Below are 12,053 nucleotides of genomic sequence, written 5' to 3' on the forward strand. Positions count from 1 at the left end.
TGCTAAAAGAAAAATCCGGATAGAGCTGGTCAGGGATGCGGAGCAAAGACAAGGTCCAAATATAGTGGAGGGGGTAGAGGCCATACTTCAACCACTTGGAGCAAACAAGAGAAGAGGACCTCAGCTTCTGTGAGTTGGGACCTGTTACCCTGGACCCCACCCCCACCCCACTCCTAAAAGTATAGGAAAATTTATTTTACTTAAAAATTGATCCATTAATGCAACTGAAAAGGAACCAGGGCTCCTTGGGGAAATGGCTAATTTCAGGTCTGGAGCATGAAATGTGCAAAATGAAATTGAGTGAAACATTTTATCGTAACTGAAAACACTACCAGGGTCATGTCAAAACCATCCAGAAGAGGTGGAAACTGGCCAGAGTTTGGACAATTTGCATGTCAATGAGCATAAATGCAATAGATTGAAACACATCAGACAGGTACAAATCCACAAGGTGAAGTGACCCTAAAGAACACTGGTCCCTTTGAAGAATGCTAAGGAACCAACTCTGCATTTTGAAAACTAGTAAATAAAGTGGTGGTGGTGGGGCGGGCAGACAACCATTTATCTTGTCTTTCTTCTATTAACTGTACTTCAGGGTAACCAAGTAGTTGATGAAGGGAAATTTCTCTTATAAAATTTTTCTGGCTAATAAATGAGTAAGGAATGATTGAACTCCTTTTTGTATATCCTAAAGAAATAAAGGATCTGGCAGGCAAGGATCGTCAATGGCTACTAACATCTCAAAAGGAGAGACAACCAGCTTCTGCTGGAAAAAACAACACCACCTTTAAAGTATTTTTGCCAAAAAGTAAGAGCTGGACCAAAATCTGCTCAAACCTTGGCCTGTGGGGAACATAGGACACCGAGGAACATTGTAAGCGATGCCACCAGAGTGTGACCAGCAGAATCCAGATCAGGGGAACTACAGAAAAAATACCTGATTTCTGCTTCCAGCCATGATACATCTATAATGTATATATTCCTAGATTTTCTATATATATTAGTCGGGATCCATGAAACAACTCCTGATAAATATGTCCTTTGGGAAATAAGTTAAACTTTTTTTCCCCTTAAATATTGTGGGGTGACATTGATCATATAGATTTTAGCTGTAGATTTCTATGATATCAGATCTGTATATTGCACTGTATGCCCACCATCCAAAGCCAAATCTTCTTCCATCACCCTTCACCCCCTTCACCCCTCAAAAGTTAAATTCTTGGAGCCAGTCAGAAGCAAACTTAGAAATTTAGTAGTCCAGCCCCTGTTTCTTTCTTTCTTTTTCTTTTAAACTTCTCCTGAGGATATTATTCCATTGATTTTTTTCGAGAGAATGGAAGGGAAGGAGTTTGGGGGAGAGAGAGAGAGAAACATTGATGTATGAGAGACATATCGACTAGTTGTCTCCTGCATGAGCCCCAACTGGGGCCAGTGATTGAGCATGCAACTGAAATATGTGCCCTTGACCAGGAATCAAACCCGAAACTCTTCAGTCGGCAGGCTGGCGCTCTAACCACTGAGCCACCGGCCAGGGCTGGCCCCTATTTCTTCAGACCTATCTTTGGCCTGAAAATTGGCCTTTTCCATGTTCCTTGGCTAGCTAGTTAGCGTCACCAGGGTTTCTGACCCTTGCCCGAGCTTATCCCATGACCTGCATCGCTGAGGGAGTTCCATGGGCACCCTCCTGTGGCTGAAACTCTGACTCTTTGCAGTCTCAGGGGACCCAGCCTAGTCAAAGCAGCAAAGACACGTTCAGAGAATTCTGCGAAAGCAAAGTTGCAAGGAACTCGGAGTAGAGTTGCTCCAAATCCAAAAATGCTGAGTGGAGAAGCACCTCGGCCTTCGGGTGAGAGGGATGATCTGCCCAGGTTGGGCCTGGACAGGCTCTGTGATTCCCTCTTCTCATCTCATCAGAAGAGTCCTTCCTAACCCCAGGATCCCTGAACAGCGGATGCTGCTCGGACCCTAAAAGAGCCTGGGTCGGGACTTCGGCCCAGGAGACTTCAGCCCTTGGAGAAGCAGTGCCTGCCGCCTTCCTGCTATTGCCACTGGCCTGTGAGAACACGGCTGAGTTTTGAAAGGGGTCATAGAAACACCCCAAAGGCCTGAGCCACCGGGTTGCTCAGAATGGTGCCCTGGAGATTTCCATGGACATTGTCTCAAAGCACCAGTTTTATCAGCTGCGTCTAAACATCAGCCTCAACTTTGTCTTCCGCTGCCAGTGGCCTTGGAGCGTGGAGCAGTCTGGTTGCCCCACGGAACCTTATGTCCTTTGCACGGAGCTTGCTCAGAAAGTGTGAGCCGGGAGGCTGCTGAGGCAGAGCTGCCTGCAGGAGGATAGGAGGAGGCTCTTGTCCTCGCCCACCCTCCTTCTCAGGTCCAGGTGCCTGGATGTCTCCGCTGGGCAGGGCCAGGGGCGGGTGGTAGAGCCGGGTGCTGTCTGCACCGGGGGCCAGAGTTGGAACCACAGAGCCAGGATTAAGCCATAGAGGGAGCATGATAAGGATGGAGACAATGGAGTGGTGGCTCAAGGTCAAGGTCAGGTTACCGAGCCACGACCAGAAAGGGAGCATGCATCCTGGTTGAGAGAAGCTGCTTGTGTAGAACTAAAATATCCTCAAGGAAGAGGAAAAGGCCGGGGCTAGACGAGGACAGGTGAGGTGTCTTAATTCCTGAAATAATTTGGAGCAGAATTCAGTGGTTTCTGATGCTTCTCTAACGGAAAAGGGGGTGGAGAGGGGTTGCAGACACACTCTCCCCACCTCCCATCCAGGGCTCCTCGCGGAGGTAGGAGTAGCCCTCCTAGAATTCATTTCCTGCCATCTCATTTCCAGACCGCGCTTCTCCTGGCAGGAGAGGCCTCCCTGGAAAAGAGGGGCAGGATGCCATCAGCACGATCACAAAAAGGCCTCTGTCACTCACAGGAAGCTGGCCCTTGTGGAGCAGAGCTAATTACAAGGGAGGAGAAAGGGTCGCCTCCTCCTCTGGAAAGCGCTTCCTACTTGGGAAGTGGGGACTGAACAGGGAGAAAGGGCCCAGGAGTGGGCTCAGGTGAGCTCAGGACAGGGCCTCCCAGCAGCCGCTGCTGGGACATGGACCAGCCTCTGGGCCTCAGTCTTTATGCTTCCCCAGACCAGCAGGGGTCAGGAATGCAGAGGGATTGAAAGGAGGGAGGAAGGGGAGGAGATTTGCTAAATAATCAAAGTGGCCAAGGGCAGTGCCCAGCTGCTCCTCCCGACTTCTCTCCACGACTCTCACCTGTATCACCTGTCCAGTCCCACTCGCCAAGTTGGACCCCTGTGTTTGCTCGGACCGCTCAGGGTGTGCAAGGGCTCTGGGTGCCCATGTGGGCCGGATTGAAATAGATTGGATTGACTGGATGCTGAGGGACAGAATTCAATCCAAACTGCAATTAAATCTCCCTGATTTGAATCTGCTAATTAGAAAAGGCTGCGCTGAAGTCGGCCGCCGTGCAATCTGTCTTTACGGGGAGCGTTCAATTTGACAGAATGTACCTGAGAACCAGCAGGGGCCGGGGACAGCAGAGCAGGTTGAAACAACCACTTCCTGTCTTGGGAGCACCGTTGGCCGTCAATCAACCAGCGCTATCCTTTGGAATCATTCCTCGATGCCCAGGCCTAGGTTGCTCCCAGAGCAGCCCTGGACTGAGCCAGTCTGCGTGACTAACTGGCTGAGAAATGACACCACTGCACATCTTTTTGTTTAGTCTATCCTTCCCGTTGAGGTTTTTCTGTTATTTTGTATATATGTTTCTACATTCTTTAAAAAGAAGTTTTTTGCCTCAAAGTAAGAATAGCACAAAAAATTCCTGGATACCCTTCACCCAGATTCCCCAAGTGGTAACAGTTTACTATTTTACTCTCTTTCTCTCTCTCTCCCTCCCTTTCTACCCCCCCACCCCCACACACACATATACTTCTCTATGAAATTTTTTTCTGATCTAATTTAAAAATAAGTTTCAGGCATGATGCCCTTTACCTCTAACTACTTCAGGGAACTGCATGAGTTTTTCAAGTGTTTGGGAGTTCAGATCCAACCTGAGTTTAGATCAGCCCTCTCCTGAGCTAGAACAGAGAGTCTGGTGGGACCCAGGATCCAAAAGCAACACTACATCCCAGGGCAACAAAGACCTCCATCCCACGTGCAGGAAATGGCAGGAAGCCTTCACAGCTGCCCAGCGCCTACACCACCTCAACCCCTCTCCCCAGGTTCTCCCCCGAGTCCTTGCCTCCAATCTGGCTGGCTGTCTCCTTGCTGGCATGCCCTGGCTCTTCTCTGTGGGCTCCTTGAGGTTCACCCTCTCTAGGAAGCCTTCCCTGACTCTTCTTTCTGCCCCTCCTCCGAAGCACCACTGCTTCCTAGCCCTCATTGAGCTTAGCAAATGTTTTGTATCTCTGCCCCCACCTCCCCTGCAGGAGCAGGAGCCCTGAGCCTCATCTGGGCACATGGGCACCCAACCACATCTGAGCGAACTGTCAGGACCGGGCCTGGTGGGGACCATTTGGCCTTGAGGGTGGCTGGGGACAGGGGCACAGCCTGGGGCGTGAGGACTGGGCCTCCTGTACCACTCAAGGGAAGGAAACAGAAACTCCATGGGTTGGACAAGACCATTCACCCTCCATCCCTCTCCCAGGGACCGGAAAGACTCACCAGTCAGTGCCCTCAGCCAAATACCTGGGCTGAGGTGTCTGGAGTTGGTGGCCGAAGTCGAAGCTGGGGTAGAGTCGGTGGGGGTGGACAGACACGCGCTCCTGACTCCGCCTGCACCAGAAGGGAAGGAGGCCCATGGAGTCAGGGCTGCCCAGGCCAGCCCAGCTCCCAGCAGCTCTGAGCAGTCCCAGCCAGCCTACAGAGCAGGAGCTTTGCCCCTCGTCCCAAACTCTGAGGAAGCGTCCCAGCTGGACAGCAGCCAGGAACTCAGACATTCCTGTTCTGTTGGGCTGCCCACTGTACTGAGGCCTCTTCCTGGGTTTGTCTGCTGCAGGTCACCTGCCCCTCCCAGCTCCCTGTCTCTTCTGCTCCCTCTCCTACTTCCGTTGTCCTTGGTGGGCTGTCTTCAGGACACTCAGATCTGCTTCCTGCAGGCTCTCCCACCTCTGTGCACCCTCTGTTCCCCGCATGCTCTTCTCTCCTTGACCCTTTCTTCACACTCTTCCCAGCTTTGACAGCCCAGGTCAAAGCCACCTCCTACAGGAAGGCCCCCCTGAACAATCCAGTCATGGTGACCCCTCCTCCCTCTGACCCCATACAGCACTCACCCCTACAGTTAGGGATGCTTATGGCCTTAGAGATCATCTAGCCAAGAGGTTATCAAAGTGTGCTGCAGCTCCCCTGGGAATCCTCCATAGGGGTTATGAGCTCAAAACTATGTTCATAATCCTTCTATGAGGGTATTTCCTTTTTCATTCTCTCACAAGTGAGCACTGGAGATTTCCAGTAACTGTGTGATATGTGATTTGCAACAGAAGCCGACGCGAGAACACAGTTGTCTCCTATTAAGCCAGGCATTGAAGAGATTTGCAAATATGTTCTAAAAAAGAAAAGGGGTCACTCTACTTACCGCATTAATATAACTATTTTTCAAAAATGTATTATTGGTGTTAACATATAATGAGTTTGTGGTTATTTTTAAATGAATTAATAAGTATTTTTTAAATTTCTGTTTTAATTTCTAATAAGTATCAATAGTCCAAACCATAAACACAGAAGCTTGAGGACCACTGAGCTAGTCCAACTCTTTCTCATGACAGTTGAGGCTCCTGAGGGAAGCGATTTGCCCAGGGTTCCCCGGCGCCTTCAGACCTTTAGGTTAGTGATGTCTAACTTTACTCTCCATTTGGTTCATAGCCGGTCTCTCCAACAGACCAGGGGCTCTTTGAAGGCAGGGCCGAACCAGCATGTCCTTTGGTTATTCCTTAGGGATCTTGGGTCTTAGAACCAGGTGACCAGGAAGCTAGTGGGGATGTGGAGGGTGCCCAGTCAAATCTCCCACAAGGTGCAACCTTCCACGGCAAGCATCAGTGACCACCAGCTGCCCAGCTCCCGTCCCTTACCTGGGCAATGTGACAGGGATGCACACTGGCTACCGAGGGAGCCCTGTGGAGTCCAGGCAGCTCCCACTGCCTGAATGAGTCCCTCTCATCTAACTGAGCCAAAGCGGCCTCGGCACAGACCCACTTAGGGGCTGCGTAGTGACTGCCCTGGGTCCCACCCCCGCCCCACCAGCCACCAGGAAGCACCCACCTGGGGTGCGAGACGAGCCTGCGGTGCTGGGCTTCCAGGAGCTGCTGCTGCAGGAGGTATTGCTGGTGCAGGGCCTGAGGTAGGAAGGAGGGACCTGTGACATCCTGGAACTGCAGGGTGGGCAGCGGGGTCAGGGACTGGTGCAGGGCGCCGCTGTGCTGGTGGGCCGGGGCCATGTGGGCGCTGAGGCCCGGCTGTGACTGCACAGGGTGGGCCAGGGGGAAGTCGGGCGCGAGCTGCTGCGGCTGCAGGGGGCCCAGGTGGAAGTGGCGGCAGGAGGTAGCGTGCGGATGCTGAGACCTTTGAAAGGGGGCACCTGGAGAGGCAAGGACAGAGAGAAGACCCCGTGAGGACCAGCGCTGCGTCCCTCCCCCCGCAGACTCCGCCACCACCCCGGACACCTCCTGCAGCTGCTGAAACTCCAGTCCTTCATGAGGACACAGCAAGGTCATTGCTTTTATGTCCATTTGGTCATCTTTAATACGCCAAGGAAAGGCCGGTGCCTTACATGTTGGAGGAGAGAGGGATGCTTTCTTTAATGAATAGATAAGCATCCTTTAAAAAATTAACACACTTGTAAAAGGGGTTTTGAGGTCCCTGAGGCAGACTGGCTTTCTTGAATTAGACTCCTCCCATGCAACCTCTGACCTCACCACCTTTTCTAATAGATGCCACATAGAGAACACTGTGATCGGCCTAGCCAAGCTCTGAGCTCCCTGAAGCCTTGGCTAGCCAGGACCCAGCCCGTGGGAACCCTCGTTTCCAGAGAGAAAACAACCAGAAGGTGTTTTCCATGCAGTTTTAAGGAAAAAACTAACCACCCCAATATAATTAAGCAATATGTTCTAATATTATAATTTATTTAAAAGCAACCATTTCTAGGAATAAGCTGGACTCAGGCAACATCTAACCGGGTCTGCATTACTTTGCTAAATAAAATTGAGCTCGATGACAAGCAGGCCTTACAAATTCCCCAGGAGCAAAGCTGTAGCTCCCGGCACTGCAGTCAGGACGGTTTGCGGAGGCTTCCTGCTAAACACAGCAGGTGCAGCTCCTCCCCAAACCCCTCGGAAATGAGAGCAAAGGGGCAAAGAGCAGACAAACAGACAAGGACAGAGGGAATAGGAGAGGTGACAGGAGCAGGCAACAGGTGGCAACAGATTTTTGGAAGCTGGAAAGCAGATGGGGAGTTAGCAGAGATGAGAAACCAGAAACCAAGTTCTAACCAAAGGGATGGTCAGCAAGAAGGGGGGGGGGGGCAGGATCTTGGCATGCGTGCTGGAAGGTCAGGAATTGGAGGCAGTGGCTACTGTGGAAGGCAGGAGAGAGGGTGGAGCTGAGAACGGGGATGACAAGTCATATGAAAGCAGTCTGGGGCTGCTCACCCTGTCATTTTGTGGGGAAGCTGAGCCAGAGAGGCTCCAATAGAGGAAGGCAGGGCGATGCACATGCTCAAACTGGAGGGTTAGGCGAACGCCTACGAATGGATCTTTGGAAACCCTGCCTCTTCCGCCACTGGGTTCTGAGAGAGCTGTCACCCAGGCGCCCCTCCCCTGCATTCTCCAGAGCCTTAGACTGGACACTGGTCCCAGAAAAAGCTCTAGAGATGCTTCTGGTTGGGAGCACCCCAATAAAATGGCTGGGTCCCCAACTGGCCACTCTATAATGAAGCCGGGAGACACTCATTCAGGGACCCCCATCTCTCTGCAGCCCTGTGTCGTGTGGGGTCTGCGAAAGTAGCAGATAATCGCTGTTCTATTTGGTCTCCAAGCCCAGAGGAGTGAAGTCCTAAGGGTGGAATCTCTGGCCCATGACAAGCCAATGATCAGTGACGTCTGAACAACACTCACATCCCCAAATGCCCCTTCAATAGAGAACTACAATTTTTCCCATTAGAGTTACTCCTTTGGGTTAAAAAATAATCTGCAGATGTCCCCGATTATACTAGTACTAACCATTTATATTTCCCCGGGGCTCAAATGCCATCGATTGCAAGGTTCACCAGGAACCAAGTGACATTTTTAGGGAGTGGGGAGAAGGAAGGGTCTCCCAGAAACAGATAAACAAAGCACTAAAGTAACACGTCAAGTGTAAGACCCAAATCCATTTCAGCACCATGAAGAAAAACACGTGCATCTTAGAATTCAGGAAGTGGATGGTGACTGCTAGCACCCCCTCAGAGCTGGCTGGGAGCAGCACCTTCAGGCCTGGGGCCTGAGGGAGGTGGGGCAGGCTGGGGAGGTCCAGGTCAAGCCTTGTGCAGCTGGGGCAGGGAAGCCCACAGGGCGAGCCTCACCTGATGCCCACCTGGCACACGGGACGTAAGAGGTGCTCCACCAGTGCCCGGACACTGGTGGTTGGTTCGTGACTCGTGGGCCGGGAGCCCAACAGACTGACAGCTGGAGAGTGAGTGGATCAGGGGTGGGAAGAAACCACAGGGCTTCGCTGCAGGGAAGGAAAGGGAGAAGCAGAGGCTCAGGCCCAGGGCTTCGGGCAGGTGGTGGAGACGACAGTGACGAGGTCCCGAGTCTCTGGAAGGTTCACTGACAGAGGGGAGATTTCAGTCTAGGCCTTCCCTAAAGGCCAACTGTCGATGGGAGGGAGAGGGCAGAGCCAGGAAACTAGGGCGTTTAATGAAGCAAGGGGACCTCCCAAGGAGGAGGGCGGTGCAGAAAGGGTCCAGGACACCCAGAGGACACACAGGCCCATCTGGGGTTTCCTCTGGCCTGGGGATGAGGGGAACCGAGTCAAGGGGTGCAGAGGAGCCTCAAGGGGGCCTGGGCAGGAGCAGAGAGGAGCCAGGCCAAGAAGTCAGAATGTCAGAGACGGTGGCCCAGGCAGAGCCATGAGGCTTATCCGAGGCCTCTCCAGAGCAGAGAGCCTCCTCGGCAGCAGGAATATGCTGGCTGTCTTCTCATCTGAACCAGTGCGGTCACCCCCAAGTAAAGGGGCTTCCTTCTCAAGACTCCAGGGCTGAGAGCAACCACCTCTGAGCCCTCAGGTGAAGAGAAAAGGGAAGAACAGGACACATTGTGGGGCAAAGACAAGGGTGGGTGCCTCCAGCAAAAGGCCGGCCCAGAGTCCCTGTGGCAGGCCCACCCGTCAACCAGGGCCAAATCGGCCCCCTCCTCCCAGGGATGTGGGACCCTGGGAGAGGAGGGTGGGAACCAAACCCTCACGTTCTCCAGGGAAGCCAGTCTGGCGTGTCCCATCCTCCCCAGGCCAGTTCTCAGGGTGTCAGGTTCCCTGGGGTCACTCAGCTCATGACCCAGCATCACTCTCCCTCACAGGTGGAGGCAGAGCAGGCCTTGGGAAGGGGAGAGGGGCTGGGGGAGGGCAAAGGCCCCAGGATGGTGTGGGAGAGAGGATGGTGGGGGGCAGCTAGCTGGCAGGGACCGGGGACCGAAGGTGCAGGCTTGTCACTGCTAAGCACTTCCTCGAAGCTAGGGCTGGAGGCAGATGTTACTCCTTTCTGTACTCCAGCTCCCAAGTTTTGTAGAAAACCAGCCTTTTGAAAAGCAAATATCTGCCCACAAGAGGTCAGCGAGGAAGCCTCCGCCACCAAAGCGGCTTTCAGAGGCAGGCAGAGTGGCCTATGTGAGGGCTCTGCCTCGAGGTCAAGGGGCACCCCTCACCGTCAGCCCTGGATGGGACATCGCACCTCTCCAGGCCCCGTTTTCTAGGCATGGGACCCACACTGATGGCACCGGGTCACACACCTGCTGACATCTCTCGGCTGCCTGGGGCCACGAACACCTTCAGGCCAGGCCCCTCATCTTCCCGGGAAGGTGTTTGTGAACTGAATGCTGGGACAGCCCCCGGCTCCCACAGCTGGGCAGCCCGGACCCAGATCTCCTGCCTGTTGAGATTCACTTTCCCACTCTCCTCTCCACCCCAGGGCCTCGCCTGCCTCCATTCTCTGCCCCTTGGTCCTGCTACCCTACAGTCGCATCCAGTCCAACCTCGACTCCCCAGGACTGATCTTAACTCAGGTGTAATCTCCCAGTCAGATAGACTGTCCTCTCCGCTGGACTGGTGGCATTTGCCTGTGATATTTGGCATTTTATTTGTGGACACATTTTATCTCCAATAATAAGTGGTTAAGGGGGTGCTTTCAGGAGTGCAGTAAATGTCCTTTGTTCTTAGAGGGGCTTAGGAATCTTCCAAGAGGGGAGGGAGGGGGACATGAGAGAATGGAAGAGAGAGGAGAAGGAAAAGGGGGGAGGGGGAAAATGGGCAGGAAGGAAAGAAAAGGAAGAAAGACCTCCATTATCTTAAAAATATTAAGTGTCAGATTATTAGCTCCTCAGGAAATATGGTTCTTCATGGGATCATCAAATATTCCAGCCGAACAAGGCTCAGAGATCATGCAGCCTTCACTCTATGATGAGGACCCCGGGGCTGGGAAAGGTTAGGTGGCTTGCCCCAGTGCTCTCGGGTTGTTATGTCTGAGTTGGGGTTGGAGTTCAGGCCTCCTAGGTCCCAGTGCTCTCCCCTCCCCTGCCATTTCAGGCCCCCCTTCCTCCAAGCACCCAGACCCTCATATGCCCACATCCATGTACACGTGGTACTCCCAAAGAGAAATCCTCCTGCCCAGAAATGGCATGCCAAGGCCCTGGTGGTCCCACCCGCCTCCTCGTTCCCCTCCCAAGCACCCCCAGGAGGAAGCTCGTTCCTGCAGAAGGAAGTTACCATGAACTGGCAAGAAACCAGTTGCTAGGGCCCATGGGGAAGGGATTGGATCTCTTCTGTGGGAGATGCCAAGGAATGGCTGTGGTGAGGAGGAATGCATAGGCTCAGCCCGGTCCACCTTGGCCAGTGGCCCCAGGTTCCCTCCCTCGCCTAAGAAAATGCCCAGGACAAGCCCCGGTTTTATGGAGGAGGCCAAGGTGTTTCTAGCCCATTGGGTGTTTCTGTTGCAAGGCAATCCTATGGGGCCCCTAGAAGTCCTCATGCAAAAGGCTGTGTTTAGGTCCTATGTTTCCCAGGGTTTAACTGATGAGAGAGGATGGAAGAAACTTCTGGGGTCCTGGCACCAATTCCCGGCACCTCGAATTAACATGGACACGGTGAGCTGGACTCTGGTGATGGAGACCAGGCTTGTTAGAGGACTCAGTGTCTGATATGAGAACAGGTGTGCTCAGGGAAGAGGAGGCTCCGGTCAGGTAATAGCTGCAGGCAAAGGGATTCAGCTCATTTTGGTAGATTTGGATCAACATAACGAAGACATTTCTTAGAATGTCACTGTGTTCCCCAAAGTTCTTCATCATTGGGGATGTCCATGCGAGGCCAACTAACTGCCCAGCAGAGGAGTGTGGCTGGGCTAGAACACCTCCAGGTCCCCTTCTAAGCTCACCATGAAATGATACAGATTCACTGCAACAGCCACCTTCTGCCTGATCATGGTTAGGCCAAACTGGTCTATGAAGGCACAGAAACGCTGGCCTGGGTGATGGAGGAAAGAGGAAGAAGCAAGGTAGCAATGAGAGAGCAAGCCCGAGTACTCAGGGCCCATGTCTGGAGGCCTGAGCACAGGTGCAAGGAGGAGATGCAAGCCACAGGCAGGTGTCTGGAGGCAGACTCCCTGCTCCACTCAGTGTGGCCCCAGGAGCTTCCTCTACCCGCTGCACTGACACAGCTCAGAATTCCGTTTCCTGCATCTCCTGAGCCTCCCAAGGGCCCACACTGACTTTGCCAGCCTGGGACACATGCAAGTTCCATGTGGCTAGATAACCCATCCTTTGTAATCCATCCCGAGGCAGGCTGCTCAGGGAGGTAATACAGGAAAG

The 12,053-nt window shown here is 53.0% G+C and overlaps 1 protein-coding gene across 1 annotated transcript in view; it reads right to left on the bottom strand.

Annotated features, from left to right (window-relative positions):
• RNF165 (ring finger protein 165) overlaps window positions 1-12,053 on the bottom strand; it is an 84,068-nt gene that overhangs the window by 6,091 nt on the left and 65,924 nt on the right. Inside the window, exons 2-3 of the mRNA XM_005865743.2 lie at window positions 6,265-6,580; window positions 4,672-4,782 (exon numbers count right to left, since the gene is read on the bottom strand). Of these exons, the coding sequence (XP_005865805.2) occupies window positions 4,672-4,782; window positions 6,265-6,580 (427 nt within the window). The remainder of the gene's footprint in view (window positions 1-4,671; window positions 4,783-6,264; window positions 6,581-12,053) is intronic.

The sequence above is a fragment of the Myotis brandtii genome, unplaced genomic scaffold (assembly GCF_000412655.1).
Source record: "Myotis brandtii unplaced genomic scaffold, ASM41265v1 scaffold212, whole genome shotgun sequence".
NCBI classification, from domain to species: Eukaryota; Metazoa; Chordata; class Mammalia; order Chiroptera; family Vespertilionidae; genus Myotis; species Myotis brandtii.